Source organism: Nannizzia gypsea, genomic scaffold (assembly GCF_000150975.2).
Source record: "Nannizzia gypsea CBS 118893 supercont1.4 genomic scaffold, whole genome shotgun sequence".
Taxonomy (NCBI): Eukaryota; Fungi; Ascomycota; class Eurotiomycetes; order Onygenales; family Arthrodermataceae; genus Nannizzia; species Nannizzia gypsea.
The window spans coordinates 2,632,360-2,647,541 of record NW_003345198.1 but is presented as its reverse complement, the minus strand read 5'-3'; the positions used below and the strand labels follow the sequence as shown (position 1 = coordinate 2,647,541).

At 49.3% G+C, this 15,182-nt stretch overlaps 8 protein-coding genes across 8 annotated transcripts; 3 read left to right on the top strand and 5 right to left on the bottom strand.

Annotated features, from left to right (window-relative positions):
* Positions 1–401: 401 nt before the first annotated feature.
* MGYG_05697 (hypothetical protein) lies at positions 402–3,665 on the bottom strand (the record flags this gene model as incomplete). The annotated part of the gene is made up of 2 exons (XM_003173062.1): positions 402–3,336; positions 3,436–3,665. The coding sequence occupies 2 exons, from the start codon at positions 3,663–3,665 to the stop codon at positions 402–404; spliced, it is 3,165 nt and encodes a 1,054-aa protein (XP_003173110.1).
* Positions 3,666–4,592: 927 nt separating this feature from the next.
* Positions 4,593–6,224, top strand: MGYG_05696 (U3 small nucleolar RNA-associated protein 15; the record flags this gene model as incomplete). Its single annotated transcript, XM_003173061.1, has 1 exon — positions 4,593–6,224. The coding sequence occupies one exon, from the start codon at positions 4,593–4,595 to the stop codon at positions 6,222–6,224; it is 1,632 nt and encodes a 543-aa protein (XP_003173109.1).
* A 172-nt stretch (positions 6,225–6,396) lies between these two features.
* MGYG_05695 (phytanoyl-CoA dioxygenase) lies at positions 6,397–7,365 on the bottom strand (the record flags this gene model as incomplete). The annotated part of the gene is made up of 1 exon (XM_003173060.1): positions 6,397–7,365. The coding sequence occupies one exon, from the start codon at positions 7,363–7,365 to the stop codon at positions 6,397–6,399; it is 969 nt and encodes a 322-aa protein (XP_003173108.1).
* A 334-nt stretch (positions 7,366–7,699) lies between these two features.
* On the bottom strand, positions 7,700–8,446 carry MGYG_05694 (hypothetical protein; the record flags this gene model as incomplete). The annotated part of the gene is made up of 1 exon (XM_003173059.1): positions 7,700–8,446. One exon carries the CDS (start codon positions 8,444–8,446, stop codon positions 7,700–7,702), a length of 747 nt encoding a protein of 248 aa, XP_003173107.1.
* A 568-nt stretch (positions 8,447–9,014) lies between these two features.
* MGYG_05693 (sulfate transporter) lies at positions 9,015–10,349 on the bottom strand (the record flags this gene model as incomplete). The annotated part of the gene is made up of 1 exon (XM_003173058.1): positions 9,015–10,349. The coding sequence occupies one exon, from the start codon at positions 10,347–10,349 to the stop codon at positions 9,015–9,017; it is 1,335 nt and encodes a 444-aa protein (XP_003173106.1).
* Positions 10,350–10,892: 543 nt separating this feature from the next.
* MGYG_05692 (hypothetical protein) lies at positions 10,893–12,211 on the top strand (the record flags this gene model as incomplete). Its single annotated transcript, XM_003173057.1, has 2 exons — positions 10,893–11,308; positions 11,395–12,211. The coding sequence occupies 2 exons, from the start codon at positions 10,893–10,895 to the stop codon at positions 12,209–12,211; spliced, it is 1,233 nt and encodes a 410-aa protein (XP_003173105.1).
* Positions 12,212–12,579: 368 nt separating this feature from the next.
* MGYG_05691 (alcohol dehydrogenase 3) lies at positions 12,580–13,773 on the bottom strand (the record flags this gene model as incomplete). Its single annotated transcript, XM_003173056.1, has 3 exons — positions 12,580–12,626; positions 12,701–13,055; positions 13,117–13,773. 3 exons carry the CDS (start codon positions 13,771–13,773, stop codon positions 12,580–12,582), a joined length of 1,059 nt encoding a protein of 352 aa, XP_003173104.1.
* A 654-nt stretch (positions 13,774–14,427) lies between these two features.
* MGYG_05690 (integral membrane protein) lies at positions 14,428–15,049 on the top strand (the record flags this gene model as incomplete). The annotated part of the gene is made up of 3 exons (XM_003173055.1): positions 14,428–14,761; positions 14,836–14,928; positions 14,985–15,049. 3 exons carry the CDS (start codon positions 14,428–14,430, stop codon positions 15,047–15,049), a joined length of 492 nt encoding a protein of 163 aa, XP_003173103.1.
* Between the last annotated feature and the right edge of the window lie 133 nt (positions 15,050–15,182).

Here is a 15,182-nt window from a genome sequence, read left to right as displayed (position 1 = left end):
TACCGCCCACTAAACCGCCCAACCTGCCTTACCCTATTATTGTATCCGTCTGCACCGGTCCAATGATTGTAATTCCCTGGTTAGCCCGGCTATCCTTAAAACAAAACTCAAGAAAGCAAGAACAGCGAAGCAAGCATGCCAAAGAAATTACCCATCCGCTCCAGATCCGATCGATATGCAAATTGCGTAAACATGGAAGAAGCAAGAGGACAAAAATGAAAATGTATAAAGATAAAAAGTGAAAAAGAAAAAAAGGGGGGGCAAGGAGAAAAATGAAGGAAGGGGAAGAAAAAGACCAGCAATAAGCAAATTATAACTGGAGGAAAGAGCAAGAAATAGGAAAAACCGTGGGATGAGGCCGTGTATTCGTGCATGCATATCACGTTTTAGTCGGATCGGCATTAGCGTTCATAATTTTCGATGTAAGATTGTCGTCCTCTCCTAACAAGTGCACTAGACGAGTTCTTTCCGAGCCCAATGTCTATTCTCTTCATCTCTTCACTCAGGGCGTCTAGTTCACCTCCCATACCGCCATTGGTGTAGGCGTCCGAGCCAGGGTGAACGGGTACCTTAGCTGGGATAGGCGGTCCGCTTTGTTGGTAGTAATTTGAATGAGAGGGTGAATGGGAGTGAAAGGGATGGGTGGGAGGGCAAGGGGAAGGCGAGCGCCGGTTTGCTTGGGCTTGAGCTTGAGCTTGAGCCTGTGCCTGGGCTGCCTGCCGTGCGCGATAATGAGGAGGTGTCATGACATTTGCGGGAGAGGAGTAGTTCGAAGAGAAGCTCTCTCGGTGAGGAAGTGGACTGGTGCCTCTCTGACGAGATGAAAATGAGGGGCGGTCCGTGGCGTTACCAGTAGCAGATGTGTTCTCGCCACTTGAACTGGATGATAGGGGAACATACGTGATACGTTTAGGGGGCCTGGCTGGCGGAGTGCCGCCGCTTGATTGTGTAGAAGAAGGCTGGTATGAATGCCTAGAAGAACTGGATGAAGTACTTGCTCGTTCTCGTGTTGTCACTCGTGCACCCACGGTATTGGTGTGTGAGGTGTGCTTGAACCGAACGACTACTCCTGGCTTCTTTGGTTTCCTTTCTGGCTCAGGCGCCCAGGTATCAAGGGGAAGATGGTCAGATGGATCAATAACTCTACCGTCATTACCGATAATAGGTCCGAGAGCGCGCAGTTTGTCGACTTCATGCTGGCGAGCAGCTTCCATGGCTTGCTCGGGCGTTTCATATGGGGATGCAGGCTGGATGAGGGCGGAAGAGAGAGAAGCATTAGGATTCAGCGTGTCATAGGAATCGGGGCCAAATGGTATCCCCTGAAGAGAGTCTGGGTCGGCGACTGGGGGTGGCTGTGGGCTCAGGGATTTCCGGGCAGGGACTTGTCGAGGGTCAGGCGAGACAGATTTGCGCTCTGGTACAGGTGAGCGAGAAGTACGAGTGGGCGTTTGTTGGAGCGGGACATAGCTTTGCCGCCTGGCAACCCTGTTGTCTAGTAGTGCTTGAGTTGGAGGATCCTCGATATGATCCAGGTGCATGGAGATATCGCTCCGGCGGCGAGCAACAATAAGGTCTGACGACGTGGATACCGGTTGTTCATAGCCGGCAATGAGAGAAGATGGGATCGATTCACCGCTAGAGGTGATTGGTCGTTCTGAGACTAGTACCGATTCCTGGGGTTGAGCAACAGAATGATATGACGGTGTTGGAGAGGTGGAATAAATCTGCTCATTTGGAATCGGCGAAGTACTGTACCTTCTGTTGGCCGCGATGTGGGGAGAATAAGCAACATATTCCTGGTGTATTTCTCCGGTCGATCGGTGGGAATTTCTAGAGCTACCGAGGCTGAGTGGTTGCGGGACTGGAATTGACTGAGAGCGATGGGCTAATTGGAGATCCATGACTTGAGTTGGCTCCGGCTGTGCTGGACTTGGTTGCTTCCCAAGCCCGTCGCGATGGATTGGAGGAGGCGGTGGAAGATCATGTTCCTCATCCGCTTCATGGACTTGCGGCTGCATATGGCCATACCCATGGTCTGGGTTGTAGCCATGGCTGCTGTTGATCGGATGATACTCCAACTGTCTAATAGGATTTCTCAAGGGGCTCTCATGAAACACGTCATTCCTAGGCATCGAAGAACTGTAGTGATGGTGAGAACCCGAGTGGTTGGCGGGAGCTTGAGTAAGTTGTAGCTGACGAGACTCGGGAGGAGTATGATAATGGCTGTATCCGTCCGGAGTACCATGTGCAGATCCCCTGGATATTTGATGATGTGAATGATGACTATTTGGCCGGGGATCTGAGCTAACAGACTGACGAACGGCTTTCCTTGGAGGCGTCTCGTATGGGCCACGATGGTGATTCGTAGCAACAAGGGCTTGAGAGTAATGGCCATCCATCTGCTGATCATAGTTATTCTGATGTGCTACATGCTCCTGTGGAGCATAATGATTGTCAGGGCTATGTCGCTGGCGAGACTCTATACGCTCGGGCTCGCGGTAATACTCCGCCTGTGGATTGCCGTACGAATTGTTACTAGAAGCTGAAACAGAGGGAGCAGGAGCGGTAGGGGGGGCCTGATTCTGGACCGGCACCATGGCCTGATGCTGCTGCACCGGTGGCTGGGAGACTTCTGGCTGGGAGTACGCATTCTCATAGTCACCTTGGTAATGCTGTTGAGGCTGGTGAGGATGATTATGAGAATAGGCCGCTAGAGGTTGAGCAGGGGCGGGTTCCTCCCATTGCTGATGAAGGTCATCTGGCGTCTCATAATGTCGAGCAGTACTAGGGGCAGCAGTATGCTGAACAGGCACAGGCTGAGCCTGGCTGGCATGGGGCACATTGCTGGGTATCTGTTGAGGCCTGACGGGAGCACTGTGCTCGGGCTGTGCTGGTTGTACTTGCTGAACCAGCTTCTTTGCTGGTTTATGTGATGGTTGATGGGATGGGGGGGCTGAACCGGTGGGATCGTCTGGCAAAGGCCTCCGCCTGGGCCCCTTTGTCCTCCTTGAGCTAGGCTGAGGTTTCTGCGGGGCAGCTATGCCCTTCCTCTCGGCCTTCTCGGCAGCAGCAGCCTCCTTTCTTCGCTCAATGACTGCTTCGTCCTTGGGCCGAGTGTCGTAGTACGTCAGCTCCATTCTCAATTCGCCCGCATATTTTCCCTTGCACTGCAAGTTGTGCCACAAGTCGTTCTGTCCGCCACCGGGTACGATAACGTTCTTCAGATCCACCCAGGTTTCCCCGATAAGGTCGGTCTTTTTGTCATCATTGAAGACAGAGAGTTTCAGCTGGTAGTAATCCGGCGAGGAGTGAACGGTGAATCGCAGTTCTTGGTCCCTATATCGCGTAATTAGCATGGTATACAGACATTATACACCGCCTGCTTCCGCCTCGGGGGTCAAACAGCAAGAGTCGGGCCACAGCTTCTGGTCATACCACTTGGGCGTCTGTCCGCCTCTCATGTCCGTCTCCGTCTTCTTCGCCTCTTTGCCCAGCCGCGCAGCACAGTACGGGTTCTGCTTCCCCATCGTCTTCCTGTTCGGGAGGTTCTTCGCGCGGTCGATTATGGCGACCAGCGTGCCAATCTCGGGCCCGTCGATAGACATGTCGGCGTATATCCCTGCGGTATGCTGGCCGAGGGCCAATTTCGTCGCTGTTGTCAACATGATGGGTGGAGTTGAATCAGGTCTGTTAATAACGAGGGCTATGACATGGTCAGCAGATCATCCCTCTAGGAAGGCAAAACAACCACAACAACAACAACAAAAAACCAAGGCAGAGCGAGAAGTTGGCAGCGGCAGAAACGTTCAATATCAAGGCATAGAAGGCCATAGTAGAGCAGCAGAGGAAGAGCACAGCCTGGTTAGGGTACGCAAGAATGTCAATGGACCGGGGTCGGCTGGGTTAAGTGACGTACCACAACAGCTTCTTCCTTGCCTGGGGCATTATCTAGCAGCATATATATAGATAGGATGTGCTCTCCAGAAGCCTCGCAGCTAAACCGCCAGCCGTGACAGCAATACGAGCGGCAGACAGGCAGGAACAAGACAGCAGAAAGCGAGCCGGCAGCCTGTATAATCCAGCCAGAGCAAGCGTGTACGAGTTGCGTTGGCAGAGACGAAGCGACGTCGTTGTTTTTCTGCCGCTTTCGCTTTCGTCCTTTTTCTTGCTTTTTGGCTCCAGCGGAAAAAGCAAACTTTTTGGGCGGTACAGATGATGACTAATCAGGAACTTAAAAAAGATGGTGGCTGGTGGAAAAAGTGACCAATCAGAGGATTTCCCCTTTTGGGTGGCTGGGATGGGTCACGTGTGGGACCCACTTCAGCCCTACGGTCACGTTACTGCTTAGTAAGAGAAATACGGATAAACATAAAGACGAATTCCGATATAAAATTTTATTTTTGTTTCTTTTTTCTTATTCAAAGAGAAGTAAAAAAGAAGCAGAAGAAGTCGAAGAGGAAGAAGACGAGAAGCGAGCAAAGACTAAGACTAGAAGATAGAAGAGACTCGAAGGGGGACGCAAGACCTGAGCATGGAGGGATAGTGCCCGCAGCTGTACGAAACACACCACTTACACGGCTTTACCCGCCGCAATGGCTGCCCCCGTCCTGCCCCTGCCGCAGGTGAAGCTGCCCACCACTCCCACCACGCGACTCACCCCAGAGCAGCTCTACTGGCGGTCTTTCAAGTCTCTCCTGCTCCTTTCCTCTCCCTCCAACACACCCATAACACATATATCCCAGCCACCTGCGCCCACGTCATCGTCATCGCCCGCCGCAATCCAACCGCCAGACATCTTCACAGTGACCACCGGTGCGCGGGTGCAGATATACTCCATCAGGACGAGAAAGCTGCTCAAAACCATTACCCGGTTTGACGATAACACACGATGCTCGGATGTACGTTTTGACGGCCGTGTCCTGGTCGCTGGAGACGAGACTGGTGCCGTACAGGTGTTTGATGTCGGTTCACGGTCTATACTACGGACATGGAAGGAACATAAGCAGCCAACATGGGTAGCGAAGTTTTCGCCGTCTTGTGCTACGGATTTGTTGACCGCCAGTGACGACCGGACCGTTCGACTGTGGGACCTGCCCAGTGAAAAGAGCGTTAGAAGCTTTGCAGGACACTCGGATTATGTTCGAAGTGGCACATTCATGCCCGGAGCTCAGTCCTCGAATTTGGTTATCTCCGGCAGTTATGATCAGACGGTCAGGCTATGGGATACCCGCGCAGAAGGCCGGGCGGTTATGACGTTCAAGATGCCTGCGCCGATAGAGAGCGTGCAGCCTATGCCGCTGGGTACAACAGTCCTCGCCTCCGCGGACAATCAGATTGCCGTCCTGGACGTCGTTGCCGGAAAACCGCTGCACATGATCAACAGCCACCAGAAAACCGTCACCTGTTTATCGGTCGCCTCTCAGGGAAGTAGAGTTGTCAGCGGTTCCCTGGACGGACACATGAAGGTCTTTGAGACGACTGGATGGAACGTCGTTGGAGGAACTAAATACCCATCCCCCATCCTTTCCCTGGGAGTAATCAGCTCTGGGCCCCAGAGAGAGGATAAGCATATCGCAGTAGGCATGCAATCCGGTGTCCTTTCAATTCGCACCCGACTGTCCGGAGAACAAAAGATCCGTGAAAGAGAGCGAGAACGGGAGATGAAAGCATTGCTCGAAGGGAAACTAGAAGAGCATGACCGCGAAGTGGCAAGGAAGAATAAGCTAAAGGGCCGCGGTCAAGGTTGGGAGAAACGACTGCGTGGTATGGACTTCGTTGGTGACGGAATTGATATTGTCATCGATCCTGACCAGGGGGGAAAGAAGAAGCGCAAGCGGGAGAGTGCATGGGAAAATGACCTCCGTAAGGGCAGGTATAGCAGCTCGTTGGACAGGGCCCTTGAGGGAGGGGATAAGATTATCATCATCACTTTACTCACTGCCCTTCGACATCGTTCTGCACTACGCACTGCCTTGGCGAATCGAGACGAAAGGACGCTACAGCCCATACTGAACTGGGTTTACAAAGCCATCCCCGACCCACGGCTTGTCGACTTGACCGTTGAAGTTTCTATGAATATTCTGGATATTTACTCAGGAAATCTTGGCCAGTCAGTGCACATTGATAATATGGTCCGCAAACTGCATCGACGGGTAGAGGAGGAGGTTGAGCGAGCTCAGCAAGCGTGGCAGACAAGGGGGATGTTAGATATGCTGAAAGTATGACACGACCCGTGCAATCTTTTCTTCACCTTGCGAGTCTATATTCATGTCTTGGATTTATTCATTGGTGATACACCCTGGCTGTTTGGCGTTGCATCATGATCTTGTTATTCACGTAAGGAGTTGTGTATTCTGGGATATACAAAAAAAAGTTATTAAATCAAATGCTTAACTTTCAATTGTTCCCAAATAACCTTGTAAACCCTCCCTCTGGGGGCTGGAGCCAATTCCGCTCATCGTACTTCCACCCTTCAGCCCCCTCAATGACGTGGAAGGCATACGCAAACCTCGACTTGTCACTTGGATTATTCTCGCTCTTATGCAGAACATTCCCGTGAATCAACGCCAGAGATCCAGCCTTGATCTCCACAAGTTCATAATCCTTCTCGTCAGGTGCGTAATCTTCCTTTCCCTTGCTCTCCTCGTCAATAGAAGTAGGCAGGTTCGGTCCATCCCATTCAACAAACTCGGTACCTCCAGCATGTTCAGAGTCCGCCTTCGCCCTTACGAATCTCCTTCTAACCCTACCCGTCTTATGACTGCCCTTCCAAAACCCAAGAGTCCCATTTTCCACATTAGCATCTTGCAGCGCAATCCACCATCCAACAGCAGATGGCGGGTCTGTATATAAGAACTCCGAATCCTTGTGCATGGGTACTGGAGCGCCAATACCAGGCTGCTTGCAAATCACCATGCTCTGGAGCACGCGAGGATCACGAAAGCCCAAAGCCCTTGCTATTGCTGCATTTTGAGCTCCCACTGGCCCTGTATGAGTTGTATCTGAGAAAGGTTTGGACAGAGAATGTATCGAGTGTCCTATCTTGTTTATCGAGCGGTTTTTGGGTCGTAGGAGTTTGGAGGGGTCATCGGGACTAAACGCTCCGGGTTCGAAGAAAAACCGGATCTTGTCGTTGGACGTAAGGAAGTAGTCATCGCCGACATGCTGAGATTTCGACAAGGGGTCATCTCCCGTAGTAAAGCGGGTGAGAGGATGGGTGGTGATGTCGAAATTGTCTAGGAGGTCGTTTGTTGTATCAAGCAGCGAGTTGACCTGTTCTTTGGACAGGAAGTTGGGGATCACTAGGAAGCCATTATCGTTGAAAAAAGTGGCCTGTTCGGCCGTCAGACCAGGAGAATCATCCATATTAGCCACGTTTATCCCTTTTCCGTTCTCTCTTGAAGTTGATTTGGATAGTCGGTATCTCACGATTGGATCTGCTCTTGGGATTGGCTTATTTAAGTCTTCCAGAGCTCTGGGCCGAGGCTCAGCGTTAAGGAGTTAATGCGGGGGACTCCGGCACTAGTCCAAAAGAAGGAAAATGTAAACATGAAATTGGTGACTAAGCGGAGTAAGTCCGATAGAGTAAAATTAACGCCGACAATGCTATGGAGTAAGATGTATGAAGCATGAAATACAAAAGGAACAGAAAATTATCAGGAACGAGATAAAAACAATCAATCAAGCAGCAATTTCAGCTTCAAATGAAATCAAGGATCCCTTCGACAATATCACCGTCATCGTCTGACTTCCTTTCGGCCTCGATGATTCCGATCCCTGTGACGACAATCATATCCAGATGCTGGTCAATTTGATTTGGTGGCAGTAGAACAATAATTTCTTGGTCATCCTTATTGTACTTCGCTATCACATTGCGCCTCTCATCCACCAGCTTCTGGTTACTGCTGAACAGACCGTCTTCCTTCCACTGTAGCTTCCCCATGCTACGAGTCAGGAACTTGCGGCCAGAGGCCAGAGGGTCAGGGCGTCTCATTGATGTATCATATCCACTTATTGAGACATCGATCTTGGAGGACAGATCGTGAAACGTCAATGTGCCGACGACCTGGCCGGGTGGAGGTTGATAGTTGTTAAAACTTTGGTAGTAGGATTGGCTCTGTGGCTGGGAGGGCGGGTAAGAATGCTGATTGTATGATTGGTTGTACGGTTGATTATATGGTTGAGCGTATGGCTGGTTATATGGCTGGTTAAAATGCTCTGGTGGTGGAAAGCCATACGGTGGTGGTTGCTGCTGCTGCATGGGGGGTGGAGGTGGCGGATGGTTGTTAACCGGTATGCCGTGCTTTGTCACTTTAGCATGCGGCTTCGACTTCTTGTTTATCTGGACCGTGTACATAGGGGCAGGGTTGTCGCCGCACGTAACCCTGTACGTTCGCGTCTTCTTGTCCTTTGTAGAGTCAATTTTCAGGTGAAGTCCGTCGGCCATGGTGAGGAATGTATATAGGCTTGGGTATAATCAACTTGAAAATCAAAGAGGGATATATACTATCAAGTGATAGTAATCGATATATTTTGGGCAGTAGCAGAGGAAGTAGTAGCTTGTTGGAAAGAATCCAGCAACCAGGGAGTCTCGACCAGCCATTTTATACGGCGGCCCGAAGGAAGATCTTCGGTTCAAAGCCAGCTGAATAAACCATGCTTGCGCCCCACTAGCATTACAGTCCGCACCAAAAACCGTATCATCAGCCGCTGAAAGCCAAAGGAACCAAAGATCTTATCAAATCATCAACTTCCTCCCCATCGCATCAAAAACTTTTGGGATGGAGAAGTCTTGGCCGAATCTCTCATAAATAACCTAAACAGGATTAGCGTCCCGCTTTTGGCCGTAAAGGGGAAAGCGCGCGTTTAGTGCTCAGCCCACGCGGAAGTTTCAGCTCTGTCTTTATATCAACTTCCAGCCATTTTCGAGGCCAGGGGATGGGATGATGATGGCAGAAACGGAGTTGTCTTGGGTAGCAGCCGGGCCTGAATTGTGTTTAATTTAAGTTACATGCTCAGCTGTCTGTGGGCAGTCTAACTCTGCCATGGGAAAGCCTGGATCGCAGCTTGTCGACGAGAGCCGGGAGAGCATATGTCCAGTGACATAGCATACCAGCTACAAAGCCTAGCCCGTCATTCTTAAACGCGACCAGCACTCCAATAGTGACGATCATTACAGTCCATCTCTTCTTCCGCTCGTCGGTGTCTAGGGATGCCCCCGAGATCACTCCGGTCAAGCCTCTGCCGTCTCCGTGCGAGCCCAAGTCCCAGGCCGAGGACGTATTCAACGACTCGCCCACGCTAGCTAGCTCTAGGCCGGCGGCAATCACCATCACGCTCAAAAATGCGACGGGGAATTTCGCCAGCAGGTCAACAATCGTATTGCCAAATAGCAGACCGAGTATTACCTTGACAAGGCCTAGGAAAATGACACTGGCACCGGATCGCGCTCCAAATCGATATTGAGCTGCAAGACCGCCGGATCCATGGCATACTGGCATTGATCCAAACCAGATGCCAATCAGGTTCATGGCAGCTACGCTCAATCCGATTTCTGTAACCGTTGGAGTTTGTACGTCCGGTAGCAGGTCTGCAGCAAGGTGCACCACGGCAATGACAGAATTGAGCGTTGTAAGTGGTACCTGGCCGACTCCAGCATCAAGAATGCCAGAATTCCAATCCAGTAGACCCGGCACAGTAAGCCACGGCCTCCAGAAACGGAAACCAGGCAGGAGGCCATCCCCTGAAACTGCAAGACGTATAATAGCAAACACTAGGCCTAGGATAAACACGCTTAGTCCATAGGGAATGCGCCGGTAAACGTTTGTTATCACAAGGCCAACAAATGCAGCAATCATCCAGATATAGTTATCTGCCCACGATGGCTGAATCCATGAGAGAGAGCCCTTCAGCGTAGTACCAGCAGATACAACAAGCGACAAACCAGCTCCAACTTGTATTCCTTTGACAACCGGGATAGGTACTGCGCCAGAAAGCCAGCGCAAAGCTCCAGTCACGCTCAAGAGAAATATGCAGGCAGCCACAAACAGTCCAGCCGCAGCAACCTGGCCAGCACTATATTTCCCCGCGATTGCCACAGCTGCAATTGCCTTCATCGGCTGAACAGGCAGCGGGATACCAAAAAATAGGCCCGTAAGAATATTCCATATTCCCGAAAACACCAGCGTACTTGGTAGTGAAATCGATTCGTTTACGGTCAACGCAATTAGGATTGGTAGGAAGGTCCCGAGATCACCAACTGCACCTGAGATCTCTGCAAGCGGACGTCGCCGGAACGTCTGCCAGTTCTGACTTGCAAAGTGTCGGAGACGCATCACCCTGCTCTGCATCTCTGTGATTCTCCCTGGATTTCCTCCCGTAGGCCTGGACTGGCTGAGTAGCTCTGATCTTGTCCTAGCAGCTTAATGTTAGTACAAAAAGAGTCAAGAGAAGCATTTCCCATACTTTCAAAGCTGGGTGATTTATGTTTCTTATGCAGTCAAAATGGAAAACCAAGTTAACTACCTGGTATAATTAAGGAGGTATGAGGGTGCCTTACCAAACACGCCTAACGATCGGCGCGATTTTGGGTGTTATAATAAATCAAGTATATCCTAAAGAGGGTCAAAATTATTCTCCATTATATCCAGAACACATCCATGGATAGTTACGAGCGACATGTGACTTGCATCCCTGGTGAGTAACTATAACTAGTCCAAGTCTAGTTAGGCATTTGGGTGCGGATGAGTCGGCAAAGGTGTGGCTACCATGCGACGAGATAACTGTTGATAGTTTTACGAGCGCCGCAGTGATATTCCTTTATTGATAGCCGTGTCTCGCTTTATCTATATATATACGCCCTTGACAGAGAGCGATTCTTTGACCGTTTCATCATGATGGGAGACCCGATATCAATTAGCTCTGGACTTATTACTTTGGCGGGGTTTACTCTCGGGTCAGCGACAGCCCTCTTCAAGACTATCGAGAGCTTCCAGACAAATAAGAGAACCGTTCGTGAGCTTAAAGAAGAGCTCAGGGACCTGGAAGAAGTCCTTAATAACCTCGAACGACATACTAGAGAGAGTGGCTCGGAGCTTAATTCTCTTAAGCGCCCGTTGCTTCGGTGCGGAATTGTGTGCCAGGACTTTGATGCTGTAATCAAAAAGTGCACTGCAAACTCCGATGGCTCAAGGACAAGTTTCCGTGACTGGGCCAAGTTAACATACATGGGTGAGGATATATCTCGATTTAAGCTTATGATATCGGGATATAAGTCGACAATTAGTATTGCAATCGGCGGTGCCATTCTGTAAGGTCTTCATTCAGTTAGGTTTTGCTTTGCTTTGGGTAACTCGTTAACTAGTTAAAATAACTCTACTAACTCCTGGTAACTAGTCATAACGCCAATGTTAATGCGGAAACCCTCAAAGGATACAAAACGATTGTCGCGGAGACTACATCTGACCTCAAAGAACATCTGGAGGACATACAGAGCAAGATCAATGCGCTCAGAAGCTCCGGCGCTGAATTATCCGACGAGAAGAACCAAGAGCTGGCCAATATCCAGGAAGAAAAAGAGAACACCAACAGATGTCTCGAGATTTGCGCCGAGGTCGATGGTTATATCAACATGGTCCGGAATCGTCGACTTAACGATATTTCATCCCCGGAGCTCAAGGATGCAACGATCAATACGTTGAAAGGTTGCCAAGATACGCTTACCACCTTCTACACCGAGATGGAACAGCGTTCAGGACAGGCAAACACCAGGCTAGGGAAATTCATAGCATTAAATTCAGGTGGCTCTGCGGATGATGCTAGGCTAATGGAGGAATTACAGGCCGAAAGTGAGGGCACCAAAGGTTGTATTGATATTTGCAATGAAATGTCTCGGGAGGCAGATCGCGTGCGTACCAACACCTTTGAAGATATCACCTCAGCAGATGATTCTCACCTGGTGTTCATTTCAACCGTTGGCGATCTTATTTCCGCATGTCGGGTTACCACGGGGGCTAGATCGGCACACTGGATGGGTCAGATGTCCGATACCTCCGTTCAGCAGCTGTCGAAAGACCGTGCCTTTATTGCTCTCGGAAAGCCCTTGGATAACACCGTTAATGGGCCCTTGGACAACCCCTTGGATAATAAATCATCGCCAAAGGACACTTTTCTCAACCGTCATGGCTCAGGTAGACAAGTAGGGCAGAAGTGATGCAATATTTCCAATATGCAACGCACCTAAGCTGAAATTTATGAGATATCTATTGTGTCTTTGGATCGTATCAATTTATACGAACTTTTGGAAATTTACCCGCAGCTGCGTTTATTGGAACATATCTATAAGCGGACTTTCTGATTGTAAATACATATCTACGTTTATATATATAGGTCAATCTTTATCTCCCGACTAAATATTAAGTGTTATACTTGACATATTGAAACTTGTATTCAAGAACTGCAAAAAAAATTAGTGCAATAATAAGAGCCGTATAAAACTTCGAGAATGAAAAATATTCAATTTCATATAACTCATGCATATTGTATTCTCCATCAAAATACCGTCCCAGCTTCTCATTATAATTACTCTGGCATCTTCAGAACATAACGGCCTGCGACCTTCCCTTGCTCTATTCGATGACGATTATATTAGCGGGTTTCAATATTCAACGTACCAAATACACTAGATAGAAAGGGAACTTACCCATGAGGTCAAATACCTTTGGCAGCTCTTCCAGTGGCACCGTTTTAATGGGTACCTTGATTAGGCCTCGACTAAAGAAATCAATTGCTTCTTTCGAATCTCGCCGGTTACCTACATAGCTACCTTTGATTGATATCATTCTGGTCACGGTTTGGAACACGGGGGCTTTCAAGTAGGCATTCTTAGGCATGCCAATAGCAACAATGGTCCCTCGTGGCCGTACGTAGGCCGTGGCCTGTTGAAAGGGGAGTTCTGCAGCAGCCAAAAGGAGCGCAGCATGGGGCCCTAGGGCATCCGGAGACGCCGATTTAACTTCGTTCACAATGTCGTCGGTTTTGGTAAAGTCGAGGAATTTCTTAGAAATATTAAAATGAATGTCCACTTTAGATTGAAAGATGCCGAACAAAAACACTTACTTCCGCGCCCATCTTCTCACACAACTCTTTCTTCTCGTCTCCTGAATCGATAGCAAGGACCCGTAGTCCCATTGCCTTAGCATACTGCTGTGCTAAGGCACCGAGGCCACCACCGGCACCTACAATAGCCACGACGTTTCCTGGCTTAACGTTAGCCTCTTTTAGGCCTTTGTATACTGTGATGCCTGCACACAATACGGGTGCCACCTCTTCCAGTGACGCATGCTTCGGGATGGGCGATACGTGCGCTGCCTTCGCGATACAGTACTGCTGGAATGTACCGTCCACAGTGTACCCGCTCAGCTGCGCCTTAGCGCACAGCGGCTCGTCAGCCTGCTCGCAGAAATCGCACGACAAGCAAGAGCCGTTAAGCCACTTGACGCCAACATGATCACCGATGTTGACTTCAGAGACCAATTCGCCCTTTGCCACGACCACACCTGCGCCCTCATGCCCGCCAATAAGGGGCGTCTTCAAGGGAAGAGGCCAGTCACCCTTCATGGCATGGAGGTCGGTGTGGCAGACACCCGAGTATTTGATGTTGACGAGGACTTCATCAGATGCTGGCGAAGCAACAGGAACTTGTTTGTACTCGAGTGGGCCACCTGCTTTGGGACAGACCTGAGCCCATTGCTGAGAGGGAATTTGTGGTGCCATTGTACTGTTTTATGCTTGATGTTGTTTAGTAGGATGAGCAGGTCATTTCTCCAGGTGTAAGCATGGCATATATATACACACCCACACACACCAGAGCATATAGATTATTCGAAGCTCTAGAGCATCTGCCCCGCTGATAATCGTTTAAATTTCCCTGGATAATCTCACAATTATGTAGCTATCACGCCACGAATTGCCTGTACAACGTCATAAGTACAAGGACAATCCATGCACTCACTTTCTAGAGCTGAAGACTGTCCTGTCGGTAGTATAAAAGTACCCGAATCATATTGACCAGGTATTCCATCCATCAAATCGCATTATCGCTGCGTATTGAGGTGTAACCTCCTACGTCATGCTTGGAGTACACATCCTGCATCTCGTTAATCAAATGTCCAGGTAGTTGCATAGGTATCTTAGTTGGAGATTATAGTTGGCTATTTTTATTATAAGCTTTCTTGAGAAGTCGCCAAGAACATGGTCCAGCCCCTAACACGTGATATCACGTGTATCCCACGATTTGCGGGTGGATGACTAATTCAACTCAACCTCCGCTGAGACCGAGACTAGGACAAAGTACTCCGGACGTAGGGAGTTACAGAATAGACAAGCAGTTTCGCATACAACGAGAAACCTCAAAGTCGTGCAACATAGATGGATCCAGATACCCCGCCACCTATGGAGCAACCCGGTGTTCTCAATTATCTCCTGAGCTTTTTGCTAGTCGGCTTAGCGTGGGGATTTACGACACCCTTTATCCGCCGCGCGGCAGTCGATTTCAATGCGAGAAATGAGGCCAAGCAGACAGTCAATCAGGCTGCTGCGAGGAACAAAAAGAAATCGTTCCTCTCGGTTGCATGGTTGAAGGAGAAGGTTGTCTCTGTATTCTGGACGGTGGTCAATCTATTGCGCACCCCAGCATATTCCGTTCCTTTATTAATTAACTTGACGGGAAGCATCTGGTTCTTCTTACTGGTTGGAAAGCATGGTAATCACTATCATCTTCTTTTTATTGGCTGCCGTACATTTAGTCAAAAGTTTCTCTGACGATTGGGTGTGTAGAACTCAGTCTCACTGTCCCGATAACAAATTCGACCGCGTTCTTGTTCACAGTCCTGGGGGAGTGGTACGTTGAAGGCAAAGTGATATCCAAAGGTGAGTATTAACATCACGGGGATTCGTGCATATTTATACTGACTTATGAGTTTTAGAAACTTGGCTAGGAATGATCCTCGTCCTTGGTGGAATTGGTCTCTGTGTGCAGTCCAAGCTCTGACTTATACATTTTCTTACTTCATTTGCATTGAACGTCTTTAATACCCAAGACCTTCATCAACCCCTCTACTCTGTACAAACGAGTATGAATAGACAACTGCAATCCTTCATTATAGATACCAGACCAAGGCTGG